At 35.6% G+C, this 14,440-nt stretch overlaps 2 protein-coding genes across 2 annotated transcripts in view; both read right to left on the bottom strand.

Annotated features, from left to right (window-relative positions):
• Positions 1-12,776, bottom strand: part of Glis1 (GLIS family zinc finger 1) — a 233,764-nt gene extending 220,988 nt beyond the window's left edge. Inside the window, exon 1 of the mRNA XM_048815347.1 lies at positions 12,668-12,776. The gene's annotated coding sequence lies outside the window, so the exon portion shown is untranslated. The remainder of the gene's footprint in view (positions 1-12,667) is intronic.
• Positions 6,446-14,440, bottom strand: part of Ndc1 (NDC1 transmembrane nucleoporin) — a 60,534-nt gene continuing 52,539 nt past the window's right edge. Inside the window, exons 18-19 of the mRNA XM_048816304.1 lie at positions 12,668-12,828; positions 6,446-8,733 (exon numbers count right to left, since the gene is read on the bottom strand). Coding sequence (XP_048672261.1) covers positions 8,670-8,733; positions 12,668-12,828 — 225 coding nt within the window. The 3' untranslated portion in view covers positions 6,446-8,669. The remainder of the gene's footprint in view (positions 8,734-12,667; positions 12,829-14,440) is intronic.

Raw genomic sequence — 14,440 nt, 5'->3', positions numbered from 1 at the left:
TAGTGGCTCAGTTGTAAAGCACTTGCCTAGCATGCATGAGGCACTGGGTTCTATCCCCAGCACCACATAAAAATAAAACAAAATAAAGGTATTCTGTCCATCTACAACTGAAAAAAAAAAAAAGAATAAGACATGATCTCTGAACCCAAGGAATTCAGACCACTGGAAAGGAGAAAGTACATTGGTTATTATTATACATGACAGCATGTGTATTGTGAAGGTAAAGACATGGTGGAGATTGAAGTGAGTAAACCTGTATTCTAGTTTTTTGAGATGATACTTAGCTCACTCACATCCAGTCTTTCTCCTTTTTATTTATTTCCTTTTTTAAAATTTTTTTTAGTTGTAGATGGACACAATACCTTTTTATTTATTTATTTATTTATTTGCTTATATTTATGTGGTGTGTAGGAGCGAACCCAGGGCCTCACACATGCCAGGCAAGCGCTCTGCCACTGAGCCACAACCCAAGCCTGTAGTCTTTCTCCTTTTCTAATATATGGATTTAAAGATATCAGTTCCCCTCTAAGTATGGCCTGAGCTTTATCTCACAAGTTGCAACATGTACTTATTACCATTCATTGAAAAATATTTTTCTGATATCTATCTATGGTTTCTTCTTTGACCTGTGATTTTAAAGTGTATTTCTTAATTTCAAAACATATGGAATGCTGTAAGTCTCAAATTTATCTCCACCTTAATTGCCTTATAGACAAACATACTCTATTTTAATCCTTTGAAATTTGTCGAGATTTGCTTTATGAACTAACATATGGTCAGATGTGTAAACATTCAACATGAACTTGAAAAGAATACATGTTCTTCAGTGGGCAGGTGCAATGTGCCTTATGTATACACTAGACCAAGTTTGTTGATTTAGCCCTTCAAATATTCTATATCCTTAATGATTTCTAAAATCTCAGTTCTATCAATAACTAAGAGGTATGTAAAAAATCTTGTTGATTGTGGATTTGTCCATTTCTCCTTGTGGTCCTAACAATTTTTATGTACTTGTTAAAACATAACATATATGAAAGTACATGAGACTCACATATGTGGTTCAGTGAAGTTTTATATGTACACAAACACATAACCCAAGTCAGATAGACACTTATAGCACCAGTCTTACTCATACAAAGACAATATGCTTCTTTCTTCCCCAGTACCACTTTCACCTGTTCTTGAAAAGCATAAAATACAATCATGGTACATATTCCATTGTGTCTGACTTCTTTTGCTTAACATGCCTATGAGCTTCCTTCATGTTGTTAAATAAAGCAGTTATTTGTTCTTTTGGTTTCTATGTCACATTGATTACAAAATTATAGCATAATTTATTTATCCCTTCTACTGTTGATGGACATTTGATTTGTATCCAATTTAGGATGATTACGAAAAACTCTGTTATAACCATCCTTGTAAACATGATTTTTGGAGAGTATATTCTCTCATTTCTCTTGGGCATATACCAATTTGTGCAACTGATAGGTCCTAGAGTAGGTACATGCTGAGTTTTAGCAGATATTGACAATTTTTTACTCCTTTCAGCAATCGTATTTTAATTTTTCTGCATCTTTAACATGTTATCAATCTTTTTGGCCCATCTGATGGTTATTTAGTTCTATCTCACTGTATTTAATTTTTATATTCCTAATAACTAACAGTGTTGAATACCTACCTAATCTTACAGGAAATGTGGATAAACTCCTTTTTGGAAGTGCTTTTTCATCTTTTACCCTATTGTTTTTTGTACTTTAAGGAAAGGATATCAGGTGCATTAGGGTCTTTCTTTCTCTCTTATAAGGCTTTTTAAGTATACTTTGTCAAAATAGGACTATATTGGCTTTATACATATTTGCATGTTTATCCTATCTTTATTTTCACTTTATCTATCCTTATGTTTTAGATGTGTCTCTTGTTATCAGCAAACAGTTGAATTTTTAAATTCAATTAATGATCTTTGCTTTCTTAGTTAGAACATTTAGTCCATTTATATTTAATGTAATTATTGACATATCTTGGTTTAAATTTACATTTTATTGTGTATTCTATTGACCCTGTTTTATATTTTTTATCTTCTGTTTTCTTTTAGATCGTCTTTTGTTTTTCCACTTCTTTCCCTGTCTTAGCTTGAAACTTCTATTCTTTTAGTGGTTATCTTTAAATTACAATGCACATTTTTAATATAAGAAAGCCTACTACTGGAATTTTTATTCTTCCTAATGTAAAGCCCTTAGAACACTTTTAACACCCAAGTATTTCAATTTTTCTGCCATTGTATTGTATACTCTAATCTATATATTTTCTAATCTATATATTTAAAACCCTATCCAGTGATTCAGGAGGCCGAGGCAGGAGGATCACAAGTTCAAAGCCAGCCTTAGTAACTTAGTGAAGACCTAAACAATTTAGTGAGACCTTGCCTCAAAAAATAAAAAGGGTTGGAGATCTTCTGGTTTCAATCCCTGGTATCAATGAAAAAAAAAAAAAAAAAAAACCCCTGTAAGGCATTGTTGCATAAATCAACATTCACATTTGCCTTTTTTCTTGTCTTTAATTTCTTTCTGCTTCTTTGAAAAAACAAACAAACAACAACAACAACAAACTGCTCTACAAATTAAATTCCTTTTAGTGTGGCCTGTTGACAAAAATCTCCATTTTTGTTTGTCTGAGAATGTCTTTGTTTCCCCAGTCATTTTTGAAGATTGATACTGGATATGGAATTCTATGTTAGTAGATTCCTTTCAGGGCATTTTTCTGTTCTAGAATTTCTGTGGTTCTTTTTCAATTTAAGTTTTTTATAAATATATAAACACATTTTATATATATACACACACACACACACACACACACACACAGAGTTTCTAGTTCTCTAATGAATTAGAATTTGTTTTAATCTCATTGAACACAGTGATCATAATTATTTTAATGTCTGATAATGCTAACATCTGGAGCTACTATGGGTCTCTTTGTTGCTTTTGTTTTCATTTATGTTATCTTTTCCTGTGCTTGGTCATTTTTGTGGAAATTTATTGGTGGAAATAATTGAGACTTAGGGTGTTTTCCCCCCCAGAGGATTTATGATAGCTTTTACTCGGACTTGGAGATACTGACACAAGTCATTTCAATCCAACTTAATGAAGACTGAAACTCAAATTACAATTTGGGAGATCCTCATCGTCCTTTCTCCTATCTTTATTTTCATTTTATTTATCCTTATGTTTTAGATGTGTCTCTTGTTATCAGCAAACAGTTGAATTTTTAAATTCAGTTTAATGATCTTTGCTTTTTTTAGTTAGAACATTTAGTCCATTTATATACAGCCCAGAGCTAGGGGATTTACTGGCTCCTTTTCGCAGACTCTGAACTCTAAATTTCATCCTCCATCCTGGGAGATTCCAGGAGCCACCCCTACACCTCCACGTCATGCTCATCTACAAAGGCAGGCTCTCAGAAACCACCTGGCACTGCAAGACCATATCCCTCTATCCTGTTTAGATTCCCTGGAAAAGTGATCCATTTAGGCTAATTTCTTCCCATCAGGAATTTGATTGGCATTCAGAAAACAGCTGGTCAGTCTCTATTACTTGTAAACTCAGGTGCTAGAGGGGAGCTGGAGGAAGTGGCAGAAACCCAACTGGCAGTAAGAATAAAGCACTGATGCAGGCAGAGGTAGAGAATCATTGGGATCCTAAGAGCTTTTCAGGTTCTCTGTAGGGTCTAGAAGCAGATCTATAGTTAGGCTTACCAAGACTTCCCTGCACTCTTAGGACCAACTTTCCTTTCTATCTGAAGCTAATTTGAAGTAGAAATTGTCACTGCATCTGAGTCATGGCAGGAAGGAATCAGTGGACTATTATTAATGGATTGAGATATAAAATGAGAAGAGTCAATATAGCTTGAAAAGAGTACCAAGGTAAAACTGATTAAGATGTCATCCTCCAATATTTCTCTGCCCATGACATCCCACAGGATTTCCAGAACCACTTTATCCCCAGGATCACTTGCAAGGCATACCCAACAGTGTCGGGTAAGATACATGTGTGCAGAACATGAGCACTGGAGGGTACAGTAAAGTCATATAGCTTTGCAAAATAAGGCAGATGACCAAGTTGGTTAGCACCATGACACCTAAGGACATACTATGTTTAATGAAGAAAAAAATCCAAAAAGGCTTAGAGGGGGTACAAAGACAGTCAACAGTTACTGCTGAGAACAGGCCAGAAGCAGAGTAGATGCTCAATCAACAGTAAGACGTATCAATTTTGTAAATAAGTAGAAAAAGCATTGTTTGCAAGCCCTCCATACTTCTTCCACACATGATGAACTCTTTGAGGGCAAGTCTATAACTGTACTACCAGTTCCTAGTACAGGGACTGGCATGCAGTAGGCAATGAATGAATGATGAATGAGCAAATGGAAGAATTAAGCAGCATTTTACAAAAATACATCCTACAATTCCTTCTATTAAACTTTCAAGTCAGATGTTTCAGATTTTAGGAAGGCAATAATTATGCATATTATATGACACTCCCCATGGAATCTAGAACAGCACCTCATAATCAAACACTTTACAATGAAATGGAAATAGCCACACTATCTGAAATAAATTAGGTCTATAAAATGGTCTCACATCAATTCAGGTCAGGTTTATCATCACTAATCTTGCCATAAAACAATCTTCTGGATTTCATAATAGTACAGATCCAGTTTTGCTAAAGTTAGTGATTTGCTAAATCCTAGAAGGAATGGAGCTCATAGTGTGCAAGAGGAAGCAGATTTGTAACCAGCTTAATCAATGGGATAAGGCAAAAAAAAAAAAAGAACAAGCATTGAAAAGACACTGAAATCTACCCAGGAATATGCAGGAAGGCTAAATAAGTCATTCTGAAGAATGGGAAATTTGCCAAAATGACAGAAACTCAAGTAAAGGGAACACATTACACAATGGTGTGAAAGAGCGATTCATGTATCATGTCACCTGCTGTAATTTCAAGGTAAGTATTAAGTACCTTCATATTTGTCTGCATTAACTTCAGGGTCAAATTATAAACTTCAAGCTTTCAATAAATCAGATGGAAGAACTCCACTTTACAGCAAGAGTTGTTATGTTTCCTTCATACAAGAGAATACCACAGGAGAAGTCCACAACAGTGTTTCTCCAAGTGCAGTTTCCTAATTAGCAGTACTAGCACCACCTGGACACTTGTTAGAAATGCAAATTCTTAGCCCCACCCCAGACTTAATCAGTAGTTTAGGAGACAGGATCAGTAACCTCTGACCTAATAAGCTCTTCAAGTGATTCTCATGTGTGCTGAAGTTTGAAGACCTCTCATCTAGAATAAACCTTTTTCAGTGTGATTTTCAGACAGTCTGCTTAGACTTTATCAAAAACTGTATCACTTGAGGGGCTGGTGTTGTGGCTCAGTGGTAGAGCACTTGCCTAGCATGTGTAGGCACTGGGTTTGATTCCGAGCACCACATTAAAAAATAAAATAAATGAATAAAAAGTTATACATATTAAAAAAACTATATCACTTGGGAACTAGGCCAGACTCTGCATATCTACTAAACAATCCATGTGATTCTGGTGGCCTCTTTCTGAATGTCATTACATAAGATTACAAATTCTCTGAAGACAGTTCGTTCCTAAGAGATGTGCTGTAACACTCAGTAAATGTTCTTGATTAGTTAGGTTCACATCAGTTTGCATATTTTTTTTAATATTTATTTTTTAGTTGGACACAATATCTTTATTTATTTATTTTTATGTGGTGCTGAGGATTGAACCCAGGGCCTCACACGTGCTAGGCAAGTGCTCTACCATTAAGCCACAATCCCAGCCCTCAGTTTGCCAGGGCTGCTTAGGAGCCTGACTGAGAACTATGGGAGTACATGTTCATCCTACCCCCTTTCTTGCTCCTCAAAACAATACAGAATTTGCTTACTTAAAAACAGTGGTCAGCAAGTTGCTAAGAATAGTTAGATTGTTAGCTATTTGGTTTTAAAGAAAGATGACTATGGGTTGGGAAAGCATGAGAGGAAGTTGAGCGTCTTAGTACCTCAGCTACCCAGAGGTGAAGTTCAGACTAATTTAAGTAAGGTTGACAGGCACAACTGTTAGCCTGGGGGAATATGATCCCTTTAGAAACAAAATTTTGGCAAGAAAAGAAACCTCTTTTAAGCGATGGCTTTCAGCACCTGCACCCTTCGTTTAGCTCTGGAAGAAAGACAGCCAAGACAACAAGGAGAGACTGTTAGAATTTAGGCTCCTAAGAGCTATCACTAAACACAGATCACCCACAGTATTAGTCTGGTTAAGAGCTAAAACAGATTGCTCAAAAAGTCAGGTTTTATAAGCAACAATTCTAAGATTAAATTGCATTGGTTAAGGAAACACACACACTTACAAGAAATTAAATAACTGACCTTGTAGACAAAAATATTTCAATTAATAGTCCCATTTTTAAAAAACGGTCAATTTATTTTTCTATCCAATTCAATATCAATGATATACAAAAGGATACAAACAGATTATCATAAATATTTATAGGAAGATATGCAAAACAATTACCAAGAAAAAAAATCCAGCAAAGTAAAAAATTTGTTGATTATCCATGTCCACTCAACTGTATAAGGTTATTCCAGGACATTTTCCCAGTTCTCTGGGAAAGAAGTTTTGTGGCTTTACACCTTCCATGAGGGTCAAGACATAAGAGCTGATACAACTGTGTTTTGTACTGACAGCCAGAGGAAGGCTGCCCCCCACCACCCCCTCATACTAGGGATGGAACCCAGGGCTCTGTGCATACTGGACAAGTTCTCTACTACTGAGCTACATGTACAGCCTTTTAAAAATCTTTAATTTTTGAAACAGGGTCTGGCTAAGTTGCCCAAGCTGACCTCAAACTTATATTCCCCCTGCCTCAACCTCCAAAGTAGCTGGATTACAGTCAGGCGCCACGGTGCCAGGCTCCACAATTCTTCAATGGAAGCAGAAGAGGCCTTGTCGCCCAAAATGCTTCAGTCAGGGGCAGTCAGGGAATATAAAAAGCTTATGGCTCTGATACATGGAAGACAAGAGTTCTCAGTTAACCTAGCCACAATTTTCTGGTCATGTATAAGAAACATTTGAAATTTAACTTTCACATTCAAAAAAAGAGGTCAACTCAACCTCAGACACAAAGAGAGAAAAGAAAAAAAGAAAAACAAAACCTAACAATAGTCTATACCCAAACACTGACAATTGGGGAACTGTCTCATAAAGATACTTTGGAGGCCAGCAGGATTCATTTATAATTTGGCATGTGTTTGTTAAAGGGGGCCATAGGGCCTGGAGCTAAAATAGTCTATTGTAAAGATATAATACATCATTGAAGCAAACAAATGGTACACATATATACACCACATTAAAGATTCATATACAATTCTGTGCTGACTCTAAAGGAAAAAACTGAGGAGAAATTAGAGGGGAAAAGATAATAGAAAGAGAATCACAAAGGAGCATTTTAGTCCGAAGCTAGTCCAATGAGTTACTAGGACTTCTAATCTTTCATCCCCAAAGAAGTTGATCTAATAAATTATAAAATTACCTCACTCACACTTGGGACATACTACATATTCCCAAGTACAGTAATCCTGCTCTCGTTTTGGTTTCACTTGCTATTTGATGACTAAGTTGTTTCTCACTTTAAAGATTTTCCTATTATATTTTAATTAGCCAATTAACACAGCAGAAGCCACTCCCTCCGTGAGGCCAGACAAGCTTTACAAAATAATTTGATCTAATGAAGATGAATGATGGGGAAGAAAGGGAAAGCTTCTTGGTTTTTCTTGCAAAACCTTTTCTCTCACTTGAAAAACTCTGCAATCACTTAATGTTCTGTTCCAGATAAAGAAAGCAAAACTAGTTGGGAAAATACCCATACACTTATTGTTTACTAGCATAATACAAAATAAATTCATACATGTTGGTCAATTGTTTTTCAAACTCCAAATGTGAATGTTTAATCTTGTAACTTAAGAACTGAATTTTTCCACATTCTTTTATATAGAGTTAGCATCTGTAAATTGAGACTTTTTTTAGACAATCATGCAAATTTAATTTGTCCCTGGAAACAAAAACACAACCTAACAGATTAACAAAATATGTCCTTTAGACAATATTTTTTTCTGTGAACTTTCCTCCACTGTTACCATTTTTATCCTTCAGTAAACAGAAACTACACTAAAAAGTTCCTGTATTTTGAATTTACAGAGAGCTAGACTCTTCAGAATAATTACAAAGACTATATCAAGGCAACCTATTTTAATTTCTGGACTGGCTCCACTCTTTTCAAAAGTAAATTCTAAAAAAATTTTGAGTTATTATTATTAAGTAATATGAGCTAGAGACATTTCTACTGCCATCGATGCTCCTATAAAATTGAATAAAGATTTTATTATACCACACACACAAAAAGCAATCGGTACAGAAGAGGCAGTTTTCGTTTTTCTGTTGAGAATTTCTTTCCATGATTTCTCCCATTAAAGTATAGTTTTCAAAGCAACCACCACGACAAAGGAAGCATCTAATTAGTCCATTTTCTTCTGATCCAAGAATGCTGAACATTTACTGTCCCATCTGTAGTTGTATCAGCAGTGTAATGAACACAGTTTATATTACTTAACTATTCTTTGAACTCCAAGAACTGTTGAAGTCTTTTCTGATGTTCTGCAGATGCTTGCACAGCACTAAATGAAACATAAATTCAAAGCATAAGCTTTATTTTACATTAAGCATATTAAGTGAACCACAGAGCACAGAGTCAATATTTTTCAAAACAATTAAAAATGAATAGAAATCTTCACTTATTTAGTACTTCTGAAAAAGTTGCATGGAAACCTTTTTTAATCTAATGAAGAAGAGGACTTGCATTCAGTAATGGTATGCTTCTACCTTCTAAGAGACCAGAGCAAATCAAAACTGACAAGTGAAGGCATCGATTTGAACCTGCTCTGCTGTGAAACCTGCTGTGCAGAGTTCCAGGCCTTGCAGTAGATTTTCTGGATTTTATTATTTTATTTAAACCAGATTCCAACATTATCTTTGAGTTGTAGAGTATTTGAATTGCCTTTAATATAAAATCCTTTAAACTAAAATGTTTGGTTAAAACACAATAGACTCCATTAATTGCTTTCAAAGGTAATGGCTTGGTGGTTTAGATTTACTTTTCCCTTTGAACATAAGTTATGTTTGGATGGGGACGCTGGGTTCTTGCTGTATCCTCACCACCACAAAAATACATTACCTTGACAAAACTAGGGCAAATACACACTGAAACTTGTGTAAAACTTCCTTTTAAACTTTTGGAGAAAAATTGAATATAACAGAAAAGATTCTGGTTTTCCAGTTCTTGAATAGTAATATAACATTGCTGAAGATAAAATTTCAGATAACTAAGGTTACCACTTTTTAAAATACTTAAAGTCTTATTTTAATAATTTTGCTACAAACCATCCTAAAATGCCCCTTTCACATCTGTTTTCTTAAGCCAATATATTCACCTCTGATGAAACCATTTCAAGTACCTCACTGTGCAAAGATGCATGCCCTCTAGGTATATGCCAGTGAAGCTGTCATCTCTAACTAAATGGCTCTGCACTCAACACCAGTCTGTGGCTTTTCCTATCACTCTTCTCTCAGCTAGAAGGTAGTGAACTCTCCTTTATGAACTGTCAGTAGTCTTAACTCCATCATCAATTCTACCCCTCAAGTAAATTTTGATACATTACAGGCTGGAAGTAAATAAAATTTGCCTAAAGTGAGGGTAAATGGGGCCAGGCGTGAAGCAGGAGGATCTTGAAGGATCCTGGGAGGCTGAAGCAGGAGGATCTTGAATTCAAAGCCAGCCTCAGCAACAGCGAGGCACTAAGCAACTCAGTGACACCTTGTCTCTAAATAAAATACAAAATAGGGCTGGGGGTGTGGCTCAGTGGTTGAGTGCCCTGGGTTCAATCTCCAATACCAAAAAAATAAATAAATAAATGGCGAGTAGGGTAGGTCAAAGGATACAAAGTAATAGATATGTAGAATAAACAAGTCTACTGATAAAATGTAAAACATAAGGACTATAGTTAATAAAAAACTATCAGGAATTTTTGTTAAAGTAGATTTTAGCTACTCTTGTCAAGCATACAAAAAAACTATATGAGATGATAACTATATTAATTTGCTTCACTGTAGGAATCATTTTACTCTTTTGCATATCCATAACATCATGTTATAAACCTCAAATATACCCAATAAAATTTAGTGAAAACAAAACAAAAAATGGGCAAACTGGTGCTGAATGAACGTCTCCAATGAGTAACTGGTCTAGGATAATTCCAGGGCTCAAGAGCTTATTTACACCTGGTTCTCAGAGGGGGTTGTGAATAATTAGCTATTATACTATTATACTATTATACTATTATACTAATAGTTGTTGTCACAATATATAATGTACAGTGGACTTCTGTCTAGCACCTGTGATCTCATTTTATCTGTGTCAACACCAAATGAAGTAAAGTGAGAGCTTAGGTAGTATCAGAAAGGTTCAGAGCTTAGGAGAGAAAACACAGCCTAGGAGCACAGACACTGTAGACAGAACTCAAGGATTAGCAAGATTATGGTCTAAATTCTAGTTTTGCAACCTACTATCTGTATAATCTTGGGCAAATCATTTTACCTCATTAGGTAACCACAATCACAGGATAGTCAATGATGCAGCAGATACAAATCCAGATGTTTTAACTCCAGATGTAATATTCCTTCCTCCACACAATTCTGTCCTATATTTGTAAAAACTAAACTCTACTCATCAGTTTTAGTGCATATTTAAAATATGGCTTATCTCTAAGAAACCAAGATAGAATTTCATTCTCATAATTTTTCATCAGTTATCTACCCCTCTTTCTTATCTAAGAAATCTCCTTTTCTCCCTGATTTTGCACTATCATTATTATACATCATATCTATTTCCTTCTCTGAATTCAATGTTGAGTAGATTCTGATTGTATATCTATGTGCTAGTTTATACCATGGAGGTAAACCAGTGTTTACAGATAGAGAAAGGCAGATTTTTAAAAGTAAAAGATCTGCTTTCAGGGGGCTGGGGTTGTGGCTCAGCGGCAGAGCACTCGCCTAGCACATTCGAGACCCAGGGTTTGCTCCTCAGCACCACATACAAATAAATAAAATAAAGGTATTGTGTCCAACTACAACTAAAAAATAAATATTAAAAAAAAAGATCTGATTTCAGATTCATGTTCAAACATGCATAGACTGTGCTATCAGAGAAATTTTAATTTCTCTTTGCCTCAGTTTCCACATCTGTACAACTAGGATAATTTCTGTGCCTCACAACATCTTTAAGAAGATATAAATGAAAAATTGCAATACATGGCACAGGTGTAGAAGCTGCTCAATAGATTATTGTTTGTTTCTAAATAAGTTAGTAAATGTCTTAATGACAGAGAATGATCCACAGCTCTTTTATATTCCCAGACAGAAGCAAAGTGTCCCATAAATACCTGCCACTACTTCTGCCTAGTATTAAGAAAGTAAAAGGGAATGTACTCCTTGTTTCTAAACACAGGCAGTATGAGGAAGTCCTAAACTATGTAAAAACAGAGCAATCTCTTATGCCCTCTACAATTTAATCATGATTTAGTTGATAAACTAGTACCCCTCATCATGCCTCGCTAGATTGTTTCATAAGAGCAACGCAGTAAACATCAATGAAACTAAATATAAACAGGTCTGGCATTGTGGTTCTCGTTTCTGAAGGTGTTGTGATCTGTCAGTGTTTTACCAGCGTGACTCACAAAGCACCACAGACACATTTATGGAATGTTCTGCTCGGCCCAGGTCTTAGCTTCCTGGCCAAAATGTAGAATTATTTTTAATATGCTTTTCTGGAAAGGTCCTCAGTTTTTTGTCTTATTTCTCCCTTGAGGATCTTTTGGCAAATACACACACACACACACACACACACACACATATTTTTATATACACATATATTTTTTTTTAGTTGTTCATGAATCTTTTATTTATATGCGGTGCTGAGGTTTGAACTCAGGGCCTCACACATGCCAGACAAGCACTCTACCACTAAGCCACTACTCCAGCCCTATATATTATAGTTATTTACATTTATTTATATATAAATATATATATTTACATACAATATATATACTTACAGTTACTATTTCTATAACTTTCTGTCTTCTCTTTTGTCATTTGAAAAAAATCCCCAAAGCCATGATAGGCCAAATTCTTTTCTAGGAGGGGACTGAACCCAAGGGTGCTTACCCACTGAATCACATCCCCAACCTTATTTTTTTTTAAGTTTGAAACAGGGTTTTGCTAAGTTGCTTAGGGCCTCACTAAGTTGCTGAGGCTGGTTTTGAACTTGCAATCCTCCTACCTCAGCCTTCCAAACAGCTGGAATTACAGTATGTGCCACCATGCCCAGCAACAGGTAAAATTTTTTAAGTCTAACTCCAAAGTATTAATTCACAGGGAGAACCATTAAGGCATCAAAAGAATACTTCAAATATGTGAGTATTTGTAATTCTCATACCTATTCCTCAGAGGAACTCCTAAAAGCAAACTGTTTCCATGGGTCAAAACAGATAAACTTACTTCAGATGTTCACCAAATGTAGTAGTTATTCGATAGATGGCAGTTTTCAGTGATGCTCTGAATGCAAATCTTAATGTTTTATAAGAAGTGTCCACAAGGCTTCCTGAAATCCGGGGTGGTTTACTGGAAGCATGAGGAAGCTTGAAGTACTTGTCAACTGCCTAGACGAAAAATGAAAGAAAGAAAACACATTAGTTGAGCTTATCTAGAAAGTCAATCTAGCCTAACAAATAATGAGATTTTATTTTAGATATATATTCAGATCCACAGACATGTGTTTTTAGTGTGAAACAGTAACAACAGCTTGAAAAGCAATGCAGTGAAGAGAAGACTCAGCAACTCCAGCAGTTACCAGGCCCAGCAGAAGTCCAGACCTGCCCTATCAAGGGGAGCTGGAATTCAAGAGACTTAAAACTGCGAAGCTGGGAAGTGAAAATCTGATATTCTACTCTGTTAATGGTGGATGACAGGCAAGAGTACCTTTACTATGGGTCTTAGGGAAAAATGATTTTAAAAATCCTAAACTTTAAATTTTACATAAAGTTATTTGCTAAACTGCTCTATCTCCATTTTCAATTCTAGATAAGGCATCCATGAGTAAAAACAGATTGGATAAGAGTGACAAGTCATAAGTGAAACTGATTTTACTTACAGTTTTAGAGTAAGAAATAATTAAAAATATCTTTAAATGCGAAAGGCAAATGATGTAATTTTTTAATGATATAGCTACATTAAGAGAAGGGAGAAGATGAAGTATAAATGTGTTAATCTATTATTACAAGATAATGTTTAAAATGACAAGAGGTAACAGTATAAGCATATTATTTACAGTTATAGAGCAACTGCCAAAACAATGGAAAACAAAAATTATTAATATTACTTCTGCCTTAAAGTATCCTGTCTAGAAGGCCTGGCCCACAGTGTTCAGGGAGAATTCAACCCTATGTTTGTAAGTCCCGAAGCTGTCAGGATTCTCTTAGTCCACAGACCTGGTATTCTGCTCTCTAGAGGATAAACCACAGCCTGGAGACGAGGAGGAGCAAAGAGCAGCAGAGGATGATCTAATGGTTTTCAACCCTTTCACCCAAACTTCCTCATGTTGGTCCTGACCTTTCACCCTTGGTTCCAGAGGCACCCTGAAGTTTTTCCACTGCCAACTTGGGATTTGCCTCTGGAATCTGCTGGTGAGCCTTCTCAGCCACCTGCCTTCCAGCCTCACAGACTCTGTTGCTTGTTGCTTTCTCTCCTTTTTATGGATTTATATTTTCAATTTATTTTTTTAGTTGTCAGTGGATGTTTATTTTATTTATTTATATGCGGTGCTGAGAATTGAACCCAGTGCCTCACACATGCAAGAGGCAAGCACTCAGATGGGCTTGTGTGGTTCAGTGGTAGAGTGCTAGCCTACCATATGCAAGGCCCTAGGTTCCATCCTCAGCACCACATAAAAATAAATAAATAAAATAAAGGTATTGTGTCCATCTACAACTATTAAAAAAAAAAAGAGAGACAAGCACTCTACCACTGAGCCACAACCCCAGCCCCATGGATTTGTATATTTTAATATCCTTTACCATAGTTTGGTAAAATTTTGGGGAAGAAGCAAACTTCTTTCACATTAAGAGCATTTCCAAGATTGGGACATACTTGAGATAATTTTAGGTAGTATAAGAAGTGATATTCAGAGAGATATTTAAGCAGTTTAAATAACACAATAACACTGAATCATAATGGAAAACTTTTCTTTTCAACTTTTTTTTTTTTTTTTTTTTT

The sequence above is a fragment of the Marmota marmota genome, unplaced genomic scaffold (genome assembly GCF_001458135.2).
Source record: "Marmota marmota marmota unplaced genomic scaffold, marMar, whole genome shotgun sequence".
Lineage (NCBI taxonomy): Eukaryota > Metazoa > Chordata > Mammalia > Rodentia > Sciuridae > Marmota > Marmota marmota.
Note: the sequence above shows the minus strand (reverse complement) of the source record. Positions and strands in the feature narration are given on the sequence as shown.